This window comes from Asparagus officinalis, chromosome 4 (assembly GCF_001876935.1).
Source record: "Asparagus officinalis chromosome 4, Aspof.V1, whole genome shotgun sequence".
Lineage (NCBI taxonomy): Eukaryota > Viridiplantae > Streptophyta > Magnoliopsida > Asparagales > Asparagaceae > Asparagus > Asparagus officinalis.
This window is the reverse complement of record NC_033797.1, coordinates 16081592-16094902: the sequence shown is the minus strand read 5'-3', so window position 1 is coordinate 16094902 and position 13311 is coordinate 16081592. Positions and strand designations below refer to the sequence as shown.

Below are 13311 nucleotides of genomic sequence, written 5' to 3'. Positions count from 1 at the left end.
TTTTATAGGTTTTATACATGTGCAATGCACGTGATTAAATATCATGATCAAATATTTTTCGTTTATTTCCTTCCTAAAAATTATTCTTTTGTTCCACTTTGATGATTTTTGCTCACTTATGTCTCTGAGCTTGTGCAAATTTTAAAACTTCTTGGGTTATTTTGTAATACTTCATATGCTACCACTGTAAATTTTTTATCCCTCACAATTATACCATTATTTATAAAACTAATGATCCATAACCTCTCATTAACTTTGCACCTCTTCATTTTCTTAAATTATTTGGTCATTTACTAGAATATATTAATAATTTATAATAATAATAATTTCATAAATATATAATAATTTATTATAAATAATTATTAATTATATAAATATAAAATAGTAAAAGTCATTCATTTAATAAATTAGTGCACATAATTATGATTATTAATAATAGTATAAATATGTGTTACTTCTTTATGTTGTAAAGAATATTACCTTTTTCGATAACTAATATCATCTTAGTAATAAAAAATTTAGAATATATCAATAATTTATAATAAAAAATATTTCTATTTTGGAAAATTAATTTATATAAAAATATTTAGATCCATGAAATTTATGAGACATATATTTTTCTTTTCTTTTTCCCAAAATATTTGGTCACTCTCTAGAATATATTAATAATTTATAATGATAATAAAGTTAATAAATATATTGTAATTCATTATAAAAGAATTATTAATTATAATGAAATAGTGAAATTATTTATTTATCTATACTATTTATAGAAGATAATACCCATGTCAAAACTTTTGATTTTTCTTTTTACCGTCTCAATTTTTTATCCTCAAACTAATGATCTATAACCTCTCATTAACTATGCAGCTCTTCATTTTCTCAAATTATTTGGTCATTCACTAGAATATATTAATAATTTATAATGATAATAAAATTCATAAATATATGATAATTTATTATAAATAATTATTAATCATATAAAATAGTAAAAGTCGTTCATTTAATAAATTAGTGCACATAATTATAATTATTAATAATTGTATAAATAGGGGTTACTTCTTTATGTTGTAAAGAATATTACCTTGTACAATAATTAATATCATCTTAGTAATAAAAAATTTGGATGTTATAAATTAAAAATATTTCTATTTTGAAAAATTAATTCATATAAAAATATTTAGATCCATGAAATTTATGAGACATATACTTTTCTCTTATTTTTTCCAAAATATTTGGTCACTCTCTAGAATATATAAATAATTTATAATGATAATAAAGTTAATAAATATATTATAATTCATTATAAAAGAATTATTAACTATACAGCAATAGTGAAATATTTATTTAATAAAATATTGTACATAATTATAATTATGAATAATAGTATAAATAGGGGTTGATTCTTTATATTGTAAGAAATATCACCCTTTTTGATATTATAATATCATCTTAGCAATAAAAATTAAACATTATGAATTAAAAATAATTTATTTAGAAAAGTTGCCTTATATAAAAATATTGGATTTTTGAAATCTATGAGTCATTCACTTTTTGTTGGAAAGTAAATGTCTCATAAATTTTAATGATCCAATATTTTTATATAAAGTGTTTTTCCTAAGTAATATTGTTTTTAATTTATACCATCTAATTTTTTATTTACTAAGATGATATTACTTATCAAGCAAAGTAATATTCTTTACAACATAAAGTCATATAATATTTAAAAATTACTGCCATTATTTAATAGATATTGTAATAAAATATGTCCATAACATAAATATTTAATAATATAAATTGTGTAATTATATCAATAGTGTTATTTAAACTAATGATTACATTATTATTTAATAATTATACTCCTAAATAAATTGTTTATTAATATAATAATAAGCTAATTTAAATAATGTTTAAATATATGTTAATAATAGTATAAGTATTAATTATAGTATAACTTAATTTTTTGGGAAAATGTGTACAGGCCCCAAAAGCATAAACTTCATGTGACGATGCCCCTCATAGTTTTCCCCATGTGAATCAGCTCCTTGATGTGTGACACTTTGTACTGCAGTCTTTTTTTATCAATTATTATATGCCAGCTAAGCTAAAATCCCCAAATTATTATTATCCTCTCTCCTCAATCCCTCAGACTCAGCACTCATATCCTCTCTCTCTCTCTCTCTCTCCTCTCTCTAAAACTAAGAGCTTTCTCAAACTCGTCACCCTGGCCCTCTCCCTCCTCGCCGTTGTCGCCTCCACTCAGGCCCCCAAGGCTCCCCTCGAGTTCGCCACCGCCTCCCCTCCCTCCTCCACCCGTCCTCGTTGTCGTAGATCGCCGTCGCTCCCCAGCAGTAGATTGCCGCCGTAGAGCTTGAGGAAAATGCTCGAAAAGCTTGGGCAATTGAAGACTGTTGAGGAGTGTAGGGAGATGATCCGAAGGTATGATGTTAATGGAGATGGTGTTTTATGCTTTGATGAATTTAAAAAGATGATGCTACGAGAGTAGGTTGGATTTTGAGATTGATCTTTACCGTAAATGATGAGTTTGTTGTGCCCCGTTGAGATTTGGACATTACTTTTTTTTTGAGATGACTTTGATCAATTGAGGGTTCATGTTAACAATATATCTACATTTTTAATTTCTCACATGACAGTGGATTTATCCTTATGAGCTTTTGTATTTGTAAATTGTGACCGATTCTGTTATGGATGTTTTTTTAGTCAACAGGCCGAGACGCACAGAGCATTAATCCATTAGCTAGAAGAAGAAAAGAAAAAAAAATGTTTGACCAGCTACAAATAAATGAACGATTTAATTTTAAAAAATAGTCAAAAGTTGTCCCCATTTTTCCACTTTCACGAGACATCCACGCCTTTTTAGAGGAAGCTGAATTTGCAATAAACCTAATGTGCGCAATCTTTTTGTATTTTAATTTCGAACAAATTTTTAAAATAGACCACTTTTAAAACTTAATTAGCAAAATAGGCTGAAAAATATTTAATTACCAAAAATCGTTGTAAGCTGGGACGATAGTTATAAATGAGGATACAGTCATATTTTTATAAATCGTTGTTAATTATATTTGATAATAGTTATACCTAATGATATGTTATTTCTAGATGCTATCGTGGTAGTTCTAGTAGCCCTCGAGTTAGTTCTAGCTGCTACAATTGTTAATTCTGGCTACTAAGTTAGTTCTAACCGCTACTTGTTATTTTTGCTTCTACCTTAGTTCTAGCTTTTATTATCCTAGTTCTAGCTTGTATACAGTCAGTTCTAGCCCACACCTTGCTAGTTCTAAACCCACCCCACGTTTTTTACCTTCATACTTGTTAATTCATGCTTCTACGTTAGTTCTAGCTTCTATTACCTTAGTTCTAGCTTGTATACAGCCAGTTCTAGCCCACACCTTGCTAGTTCTAAACCTAGACCACGTTTTTTTACATGCACACTTGTTAATTCTAGCTTTCACCTTAGTTCTAGCTTCTATTATCCTAGTTCTAGCTTGTATACAGCCAGTTCTAGCTCACACCTTACTAGTTCTATACCCAGCCTTCGTATTTTACCTTCACACTTGTTAATTCTTGCTTCTACATTAGTTCTAGCTTCTATTACCCTAGTTCTAGCTTGTATACAGTCAGTTCTAGCCCACACCTTTCTAGTTCTAAACCCAGACTTCTTATTTTACCTTCACACTTGTTAATTCTTGCTTCTACGTTAGTTCTAGCTTCTATTACCCTAGTTCTAGCTTGTATACAGCCAGTTCTAGCCCACACATTGCTAGTTCTAAACACAGCCTTCGTATTTTATCTTCACACTTGTTAATTCTTACTTCTACGTTTGTTCTAGCTTCTATTACCCTAGTTCTACCTTGTATTACCCTAGAACTAGTAAGGTGTGGGCTAGAACTGGCTGTATACAAGCTAGAACTATGGTAATAGAAGCTAGAACTAACGTAGAAGCAAGAATTAACAAGTGTGAAGGTAATTAAAATACGAAGGTTGGGTTTAAAACTAGCAATGTGTGGGCTAGAACTGGCTGTATACAAGCTAGAACTAGGGTAATAGAAACTAGAACTAACGTAGAAGTAAGAATTAACAAGTGTGCATGTAAAAAATACAGGCTGAGTTTAGAACTAGCAAGGTGTGGGCTAGAACTGGCTGTATACAAGTTAGAACTAGGGTAATAGAAGCTAGAACTAATGTAAAAGCTAGAATTAACAAGTGTGCATGTAAAAAATACGGGCTGGATTTAGAACTAGTAAGGTGTGAGCTAGAACTGGCTGTATATAAGCTAGAACTAGGATAATAGAAGCTAGAACTAACGTAGAAGAAAAAATTAACAAGTGTGAAGGTAAAATACAAAGGTTGGGTTTAGAACTAGCAAGGTGTGTGCTAGAACTGGCTGTATACAAGGTAGAAGTAGGGTAATAGAAGCTAGAACTAAGGTAGAAGCTAGAATTAACAAGTGTGCATGTAAAAAACACGGGTTGGGTTTAGAACTAGCAATGTGTGGGCTAGAACTGACTGTATACAAGGTAGAAGTAGGGTAATAGAAGCTAGAACTAAGGTAGAAGCTAGAATTAACAAGTGTGCATGTAAAAAACACGGGTTGGGTTTAGAACTAGCAAGGTGTGGGCTAGAACTGGCTATATACAAACTAGAACTAGGGTAATAGAAGCTAGAACTAACGTAGAAGCAAGAATTAACAAGTGTGAAGGTAAAATACGAAGGCTAGGTTTAGAACTAGCAATGTGTGGGTTAGAACTGACTGTATACAAACTAGAATTAGGGTAATAGAAGCTAGAACTAACGTAGAAGCAAAAATTAACAAGTGTGAAGGTAAAATACGAAGGCTGGGTTTAGAACTAACAAGATATGGGCTAGAACTGGCCGTATACAAGCTAGAACTAGGGTAATAGAAGCTAGAACTAAGGTAGAAGCTAGAATTAACAAGTATGCATGTAAAAAATGCGGGCTGGGTTTAGAACTAGCAAGGTGTGTGCTAGAACTGACTGTATACAAGCTAGAACCGTAATAAAAGCTAGAACTAAGATAGAAGCTAGAATTAACAAGTGTGCATGTAAAAAACACGGGCTGGGTTTAGAACTAGCAAGGTGTGGGCTAGAACTGGCTGTATATAAGCTAGAACTAGGGTAATAGAAGTTAGAACTAACGTAGAAGCAAGAATTAACAAGTGTAAATGTAAAATACGAAGGCTGGGTTTAGAACTAGCAAGGTATGAGCTAGAATTAGCTGTATATAAGCTAGAACTAGGGTAATAGAAGCTAGAACTAAGCTAGAAGCTAGAATTAATAGGGCTGAGCATGGTTCGGTTCAAACCGAAAAAACCGACCGAACCGACCCGAACCGACCTGAAAAAAGCGGTTTTATGAGTAAGGCGGTTCGGGTCGGGTTGACAACTTTTCAAACCGACCCGACCCGAACCTACCGAATATATTCTCAAAAGCCTCATACCCTACTCGTTTACCCGACCCGTCCCAAACCCTCAACCCTAACCTCATTTCCTCTCAGACTTCCAGTCCCAGCCGCCGCTACTCATTCCCAATTTCCCATTTCCCTCAATCCCTCTCTCGCTCTCTCTCACTCTCCTCAGCCGACAGCGGCCACCCACGACAGCCGACAGTTGCGGTCCGTCTCTCTCACTCTCTCTCACTCTCCTCAGCCGACAGCCACGGTCCGCCTCTCTCACTCTCTCTCGAGAAGCTAAAATTGAAAGGGGAGATGACTTATTCGATCGCCATAGCTTTTCTTTAGCTGTCGGTGATTGGGTTCGTGCTTGAGTTCATCTTCACTCAGAAAAATGGTGGCTGAATCGTTGTTGCTTATTTTTCCATGGTAAATCCTTTATCTTCTTCTTGAATTCAGCTTAATTAGCTAAAAAATGAGTTTTTGACGAATAAGTACATTTGAGTCTATAACGCACTGGACAAAAATCTTGCAATGAATTCCTCATTAGGTCATTCTTCGGTCTTGTAGTTTCTGAATGCTGGTCAAGCATGAAAATCCCAAAAATATTTATTTTTCTAATTTCTTATTTCTAATTCATTTGTATTTGTATTTTTTTCTGGTCAAATCTAAGATAACTCATGGGGGTTTTATTTTTTATTAGCATAAAGCTTCAGACAAAAACACCTAATGATCTAGGTTGTTTCTGTCAAATATAAGATGATGCTTATATATTTGTGCCTTTGATTGTTATACTTGATGAAGTTAGAACCGAACTGCACCGAACCGATTTGCAACGGTTCGGTTCGGTTTTGAATTATAGATGGTTCGGTTCGGTTGTTCAAATTTTGGTAAAAACCGACCGGAACCGAACCATGCTCACCCCTAAGAATTAACAAGTGTGCATGTAAAAAACCCTTGTTGGGTTTAGAACTAGCAAGGTGTGGGCTAGAATTGGCTGTATATAAGCTAGAACTAGGGTAATAGAAGCTAAAACTAACGTAGAAGCATGAATTGACAAGTGTGAAGGTAAAAAATGCGGGTTGGGTTTAGAACTAGCAATGTGTAGGCTAGAACTGACTGTATACAAGCTAGAACTAGGGTAATAGAAGTTAGAACTAAGGTAGAAGCAAAAATAACAAGTAGCGGTTAGAACTAACTTAGTAGCCAGAATTAATAATTATAGCAGTTAGAACTAACTCGAGGGCTACTAGAACTACAACGATAGCATCTAGAAATAACATATCAATTTGTATAACTATTATCAAATATAATTAACAACGATTTATAAAAACATGACTGTATCCTCATTTATAACAACGATTTATAACTACCGTCCTAGTTTACAACGATTTTTGGTAATTAAATATTTTTCAGCCTATTTTGCTAATTAAGTTTTAAAAGTGGTATATTTTAAAAATTTGTTCGAAATTAAAATACAAAAAGATTGCGCACATTAGGTTTATTGCAAATTCAGCTTCCTCTAAAAAGGCGTGGATGTCTCGTGAAAGTGGAAAAATAGGGACAACTTTTGACTATTTTTTAAAATTAAATCGTTCATTCTTCCTCCAAAAAGGCGTGGATGTCTCGTGAAAGTGGAAAAATGGGGATAACTTTTGACTATTTTTTAAAATTAAATCGTTCATTTATTTGTAGCTGGTCTTTTTCTTTTTTTTTCTTTTCTTCTTCTAGCTAATGGATTAATGCTCTGTGCGTCTCGGCCTGGTGACTCAAAAAACATTCACAACAGAATCAGTCACAATTTACAAATACAGAAGCTCATAAGGATAAATCCACAGTCATGTGAGAAATTAAAAACGTAGATATATTGTCAACATGAACCCTCAATTGATCAAAGTCATCTCAAATAAAAAAAAAGAAAAAGTAATGTCCAAATCTCAACGGGGCACAACAACATCATCATTTACTGTAAAGATCAATCTCAAAAACCAACCTACTCTCGTAGCATCATCTTCTTAAATTCATCAAAGCATAAAACACCATCTCCATTAACATCATACCTTCGGATCATCTCCCTGCACTCCTCAACAGTCTTCAATTGCCCGAGATTTTCGAACGTTTTCCTCAAGCTCTGCGGAGACGATCTACGGCGGGGGAGCGGCGGCGATCTACAGCGACGAGGACGGGTGGAGGAGGGGAGGGGAGACGGCGACGAACTCGATGGGAGCCTTGGGGGCCTGAGCAGAGGCGGCAACGGCGAGGAGGGCAAGGGCCAGGGTGATGAGCTTGAGAAAGCTCTTAGTTTTAGAGAGAGGAGAGAGAGAGAGAGAGGGAGAGAGAGAGAGAGAGAGAGAGAGAGAGAGAGAGAGGGAGAGAGAGAGGGAGAGAGAGAGAGGAGATGAGAGAGAGAGAGAGAGGATATGAGTGCTGGGTTTGAGGGATTGAGGAGAGAGAATAAGAATAATTTGGGGATTGTAGCTTAGCTGACATGTAATAATTAATAAAAAGGGTTGCAGTACAAAGTGTCACACATCAAGAGGCTGATTCACATGAGGAAAACTACGAGGAGCCTCATTACATGAAGTTTCTGCTTTTGGGGCCTGTACACATTTTTCCCTAATTTTTTTTAATTATAGTGTAATTAAATAACTTTGTAAAATGTTTATATATAATTTATTAAATAATATAATATTAAATATAACAACATGTCCACACGCAAAGCACCTACATTATATTAGTTTAAATAAAATAATTAAAATAGTTAAAAATAATATTGACTATAATAAATTTTTATCATACTCGTATTTTTAAAAAGAGTATGAAATCTCTAAAACTATACAAGGAGTCTCGGATAACCCTTAAAACTTTCAACTCAACCTACAAAACTCCCCAATATTTGTTTCTTCGACTTTATTATCTACCTAATTCTGTTCTTTCATTGTTCTATTCGAGGTTCATCTCCTTCCCTTACCTTCACTTTGTTCGATCTTTGGACATTAGCGAGAAACACAAAGTTGAGAAGGGTTTTTTGCACTTTCAACACAAAAACGGACACTCACCATTAGATCACCAACTAACGGTCCGGATCGAATCTCAACCCCTGTTGCTCTGCTATAAATACTCGCTCTCTCAGGCTCAGGCTCTTTCACCCATTTCATAAACCCTAGATCAGCCGTTCGCCGCTCTCCCCAGCTCATCTCCATCTCCCAAGTAAAGTAATTCCCCCAAATTTTCTTTCATTAATTACCGTTTTCTGTTTTTTTATTAGCTCCCGTCGTCCTTTTCATGTTGGTTGAATTTTGATAATTGATGCTTTTTTAGCAGAATGAAGGTTGTCGCTGCTTATTTGCTCGCTGTTTTGGGCGGAAACAGTAGCCCATCTGCTGAGGATATCAAGGGCATCTTGGGATCAGGTTCGATTTCAGTTGTTCCTCTTTTTTTCCCTAATTTTTTTTGTTTTTTCATGCAAATGTCTGTTAAAAACGGTTTCTTTTTTAATTGTTGGAAGAAATGAAATGAAAATTTTTGGTTTATGTTAAGGGATCTTTTCCAGCTAGGGCTTGTAGAGTTCTTGTTGTAAGGTCAATATCAAAATGAAATTGAGCTGTATACCTGTGCAATTTCTTGTGAAATATCTATCTGAGCCCTATTGAATTCTTAAATTAATAAAATTAAAAGATATTGTCTTTTATAAGCTGTGATTAAAAGTAAATGTAGAAGGGGAGGACCGCAAACAGATTCATCGCCACCATCGTTAATCCTTTTTTCCCTTAAAATGGACGGGCTATGAGCCAAATGGACGGGCTATGAGCGTTCTGTTAAACTTTCTAACCTATCCAAATATGAAAGAGATCTTATTTTGACATGAAATCCTTCATCCTGTTTTGTAAATATGAAATGAACCTAATAGGTAGTTCATTTGAATGCTTTTAGAGAGTAAATGAGGAGGTGCAGTTTGAACATCCCTATTTTGTGAATAAGAAATGAACCTATTTTGTAGATTAAAGATGAAGGTGTGAAGCTTATAATATTTATATGTAGAATACGTTCATGTTTGGACAGTTCAAACTTGCATTAGGATGTTGGTTGATGGTCATGATGAAAATGGGGGAGAAAGTCATGCACAACATTATGAGTTACTAGAAGAGAAAGATAGTAATGGTTTTGTTTCTGTAAGATTTGTTTTTTGGATTGATGGCAATGTACGAGATCTGTTGAATTTGCAACAGTAAGTTTTTAATTTTTTGTTTAGTTTAGCAAGGAAAGCTGAATGTAAGATTAGTTTCGGAAAGAGATTATAAGAAGTTTTGTTTGTTTACAAAAATAGTAGTAAGGTAACAAGGTTGGAAAGTAAGGTACCTGATTATTAAGTTTGTTTCATTAGGCTTGTTTTTTTCTTTTTTTCCTGAGCATTCCTAAAGAATCCTCAGAGAAAGTGGGTCATGCAAAGGCAGATGCTGTTATATGTGTAGGGATGCCGTTGAACCTCAAAATTTTTATAAATTGCGTGTAAATCTTGTATTAGAAGGCTAATTAGTAGAAAATTGAATTTAGCACATTGAAAAGTAAAGCCTATTTAGATTCCAAACAATCAAGTCAAATGGGTCCAAACACTATAATGAGAGCCCAAAATTGCTACACTAGGAACCTAAACAACCACTGAACTGAGTGCACTCTATTACTATTATTTTAAGGTAAATAGATAGTTATTGTTTGCCCTCCAAGAATTTTTTTGGAATTCTTTGTTTCTTTTTGTCAGATTCGGGAGCAGGTAAATATTGTGCCATATCACTATATCACTTTGAAATGTCATGTCAAAACCCTACCAAAAATGTTGGATTTTGGATTTCTGAATTGGTGGTTTTAATAAGCTGTAAAAAATATTGAGAAGAAAAAAAAAATCAGCTGAGTAGCGTCATTTCACATTACTCTTTCCCTCCCCTCCTCAAACCCACTATTTCCCTCCTCAAACCCCATACCGGGGAACATGTTGAGGTTTGATTTGGTAGGGAGTTGAGGAGGAAAGAGATGAGGAGAGTGCTATTGTTTTTTAGTTACGAGGGGGAGTGGGACGGACGAGGGTGGAGGGTGGGGTTCATGACCTTCTTGTTCATTCTCTCATGTATCCCTCCAAAATTTAGGGTTGTACTTTATTCACTTTCATTTTCTCTCTTCCCTCCACTCCAACCTCTTCAAAAACATTCTAACAAAGAATTTCTTCTTTTGTTCCTCAGTCCACTTGACTTTCTGTCAAATCAAAGATTTTGATAATATGTACTAGCAAAGGTGTTTAACTATTTTCTGGAAAATTTTAAATAAGGCAATCCAACAATTATAGGTTAAGATATCTAATATTAAAACTTTATACTGTTCAATCTAAGGAGACAGTAGGATGTGAACATCTAGGTGTGGGTCTGAGGCTATTGTTGGAGCGGGTTAAGCTAGCACTTTAACATGAGCTTTGGAGGGCATGCCCACTGTTTATTCATGGCTCCAATCTACGAAGAACTTAATTGAAGCCAACCATTTCCTTTCTAACTGCATGCTGTCTAACTACTGTAACAGCATGCTGTCTAACTACTGTAATTGCAGCTGCAATATATGTTTAGTCTATTTGCTGCTTCAGCAATTTTTCATGATGAACAAGCGTTCGGTTGCTAAATTTTCAATTATCTGCATTTCTAGTTGCCATAGGTAGAGCTACTCCTGATAATTGTGCAATACAGCATTACAACTACAGCATTACATCTAGGTCTGGGTCTGAGTAGGGGTGCTAAACCGTATCCGTATCCGATGAAATATCCGTAACCGTATCCGTTAGGATACGAATATGGTTACTCAAATCTATAACCGATAGGATATGGTTATGGATATGGTTTTGTAGTGAAATATCTGTATCCGTATCCGAAATATCCGAATACATATTAGTCATACTCTTACGATAGTTTCGATTCTTAGATTATGGATTTGTGGTTAATTTTGATGATCAAGATGACTAATCTTAACTATTTAGTTATAATGGACATATTAACGAACTTTTTTGTATCACATGAACTATGTTTTTCTCAATACTATCTAGTTTTCTCATATCTGTTTTGTATCCGCATGCATATCCGCTTATATATCCGCATGTATATCCGTAACCGTATCCGATTTTAGCGGATATGGTTATAAGTTTTTCTTACCGAGGTATATCCGTATCCGAGATGGGTAAGCGGATATGGATATGGTAAGCATCATATCCGAGCCGTATCCGGACCGAATGCACCCCTAGGTCTGAGGCTATTGTTGGAGCGGGTTAAGCTAGCACTTTAACATGAGCTTTGGAGGGCATGCCCACTGTTTATTCATGGCTCCAATCTACGAAGAACTTAATTGAAGCCAACCATTTCCTTTCTAACTGCATGCTGTCTAACTACTGTAACAGCATGCTGTCTAACTACTGTAATTGCAGCTGCAATATATGTTTAGTCTATTTGCTGCTTCAGCAATTTTTCATGATGAACAAGCGTTTGGTTGCTAAATTTTCAATTATCTGCATTTCTAGTTGCCATAGGTAGAGCTACTCCTGATAATTGTGCAATACAGCATTACAACTACAGATTTTTCTGCTGATTTTTTGCTTACAGCATTGTAACTACATCTTTTGATGCCGATTTTGCTGTTGAACCACACGTTAGTAATAATCTGGCTATACTCCATCGAACATCTGTAGTTTTGAGTATTATTGATCATTTGCTTCTGTTTGATAGTTGGAGCTGAAGCTGAGGACGAAAGAATTGAACTCCTCTTGTGTGAAGTCAAAGGCAAGGACATCACCGAGCTCATTGCATCTGGGAGGGAGAAGTTCGCCTCAGTTCCAGCCGGCGGTGGTGCTGCTGTTGCTGTTTCCGCTCCTGCTGGTGGTACGTTAGTAATAATCTGGCTATACTCCATCGAACATCTGTAGTTTTGAGTATTATTGATCATTTGCTTCTGTTTGATAGTTGGAGCTGAAGCTGAGGACGAAAGAATTGAACTCCTCTTGTGTGAAGTCAAAGGCAAGGACATCACCGAGCTCATTGCATCTGGGAGGGAGAAGTTCGCCTCAGTTCCAGCCGGCGGTGGTGCTGCTGTTGCTGTTTCTGCTGCTGCTGGTGGTGGTGCTGCCCCAGCTGCTGCAGCTGAGTCAAAGAAGGAAGAGAAAGTTGAGGAGAAGGAAGAATCTGACGACGTAAGTTCTCATATTGATTATTATTATTATTATTATTATTATTTTATTATTATTATAGATAACGCAACCTTGTTTTATTGCTTAACTTATTTCTGCATTATCTGATTGTTTTCTTCCTTTCTGTTTATTCGCAGGATATGGGATTCAGCCTGTTCGACTGAGGGGTCTTTGTTGAGCTGTCACTTTGTGGTAGTGTTTTTGGTGAAGCCGTTGAGAATGAGACAGTTATTTATGTTGAATGGCCTGTTAGGGTTTGCAGCCTGGAACTTTTTTGTTTTCCTCCCCATAAATTAGTCATTTTCTGTTTTGTGTTAGAGGATTAATTAGTAATGAGTAAGCTGTAGCATGTGTTGTCTTTGCACCATAATTCTGTATTCTAGTTGTTAACTTTGCTGAGTATTTTGGTTGATGGCGCTAGTGGTTGTCGCCCTTGTTTTAATTTTCTGTCCTTTCGTCTAGATATTGCTGCACTCTTGGTATATAATTGAAATGCACAGCTTTTTAACCAAACATAATTTTTGGAGTTCGCATTATGACTCACCGATCCCTTTCCCTTCCCTTATACGTAAACCAGGTTTATTTGGGATCAAACCCATTATCTATCTTAACCCACTGTTAGCCCTTTATATTAAGGGCTCGTTTGGTTGATAGTTTATACATAAGGATTT

The 13311-nt window shown here is 35.0% G+C and overlaps 1 protein-coding gene across 4 annotated transcripts; it reads left to right on the top strand.

The window, feature by feature from the left end:
- LOC109836739 (60S acidic ribosomal protein P2A-like) lies at window positions 8535–13082 on the top strand. 4 transcript variants are annotated; one of them, XM_020404727.1, is made up of 5 exons: window positions 8535–8640; window positions 8755–8843; window positions 12183–12332; window positions 12567–12643; window positions 12778–13082. In XM_020404727.1, the coding sequence occupies exons 2-5, from the start codon at window positions 8756–8758 to the stop codon at window positions 12802–12804; spliced, it is 342 nt and encodes a 113-aa protein (XP_020260316.1). In that variant the 5' UTR covers window positions 8535–8640; window position 8755; the 3' UTR covers window positions 12805–13082. The 4 variants fall into 4 exon arrangements, with proteins under 4 accessions (XP_020260316.1, XP_020260317.1, XP_020260318.1 ...); XM_020404728.1 differs by having other exon boundaries at window positions 8537–8645; XM_020404729.1 differs by having other exon boundaries at window positions 8542–8645; window positions 8752–8843.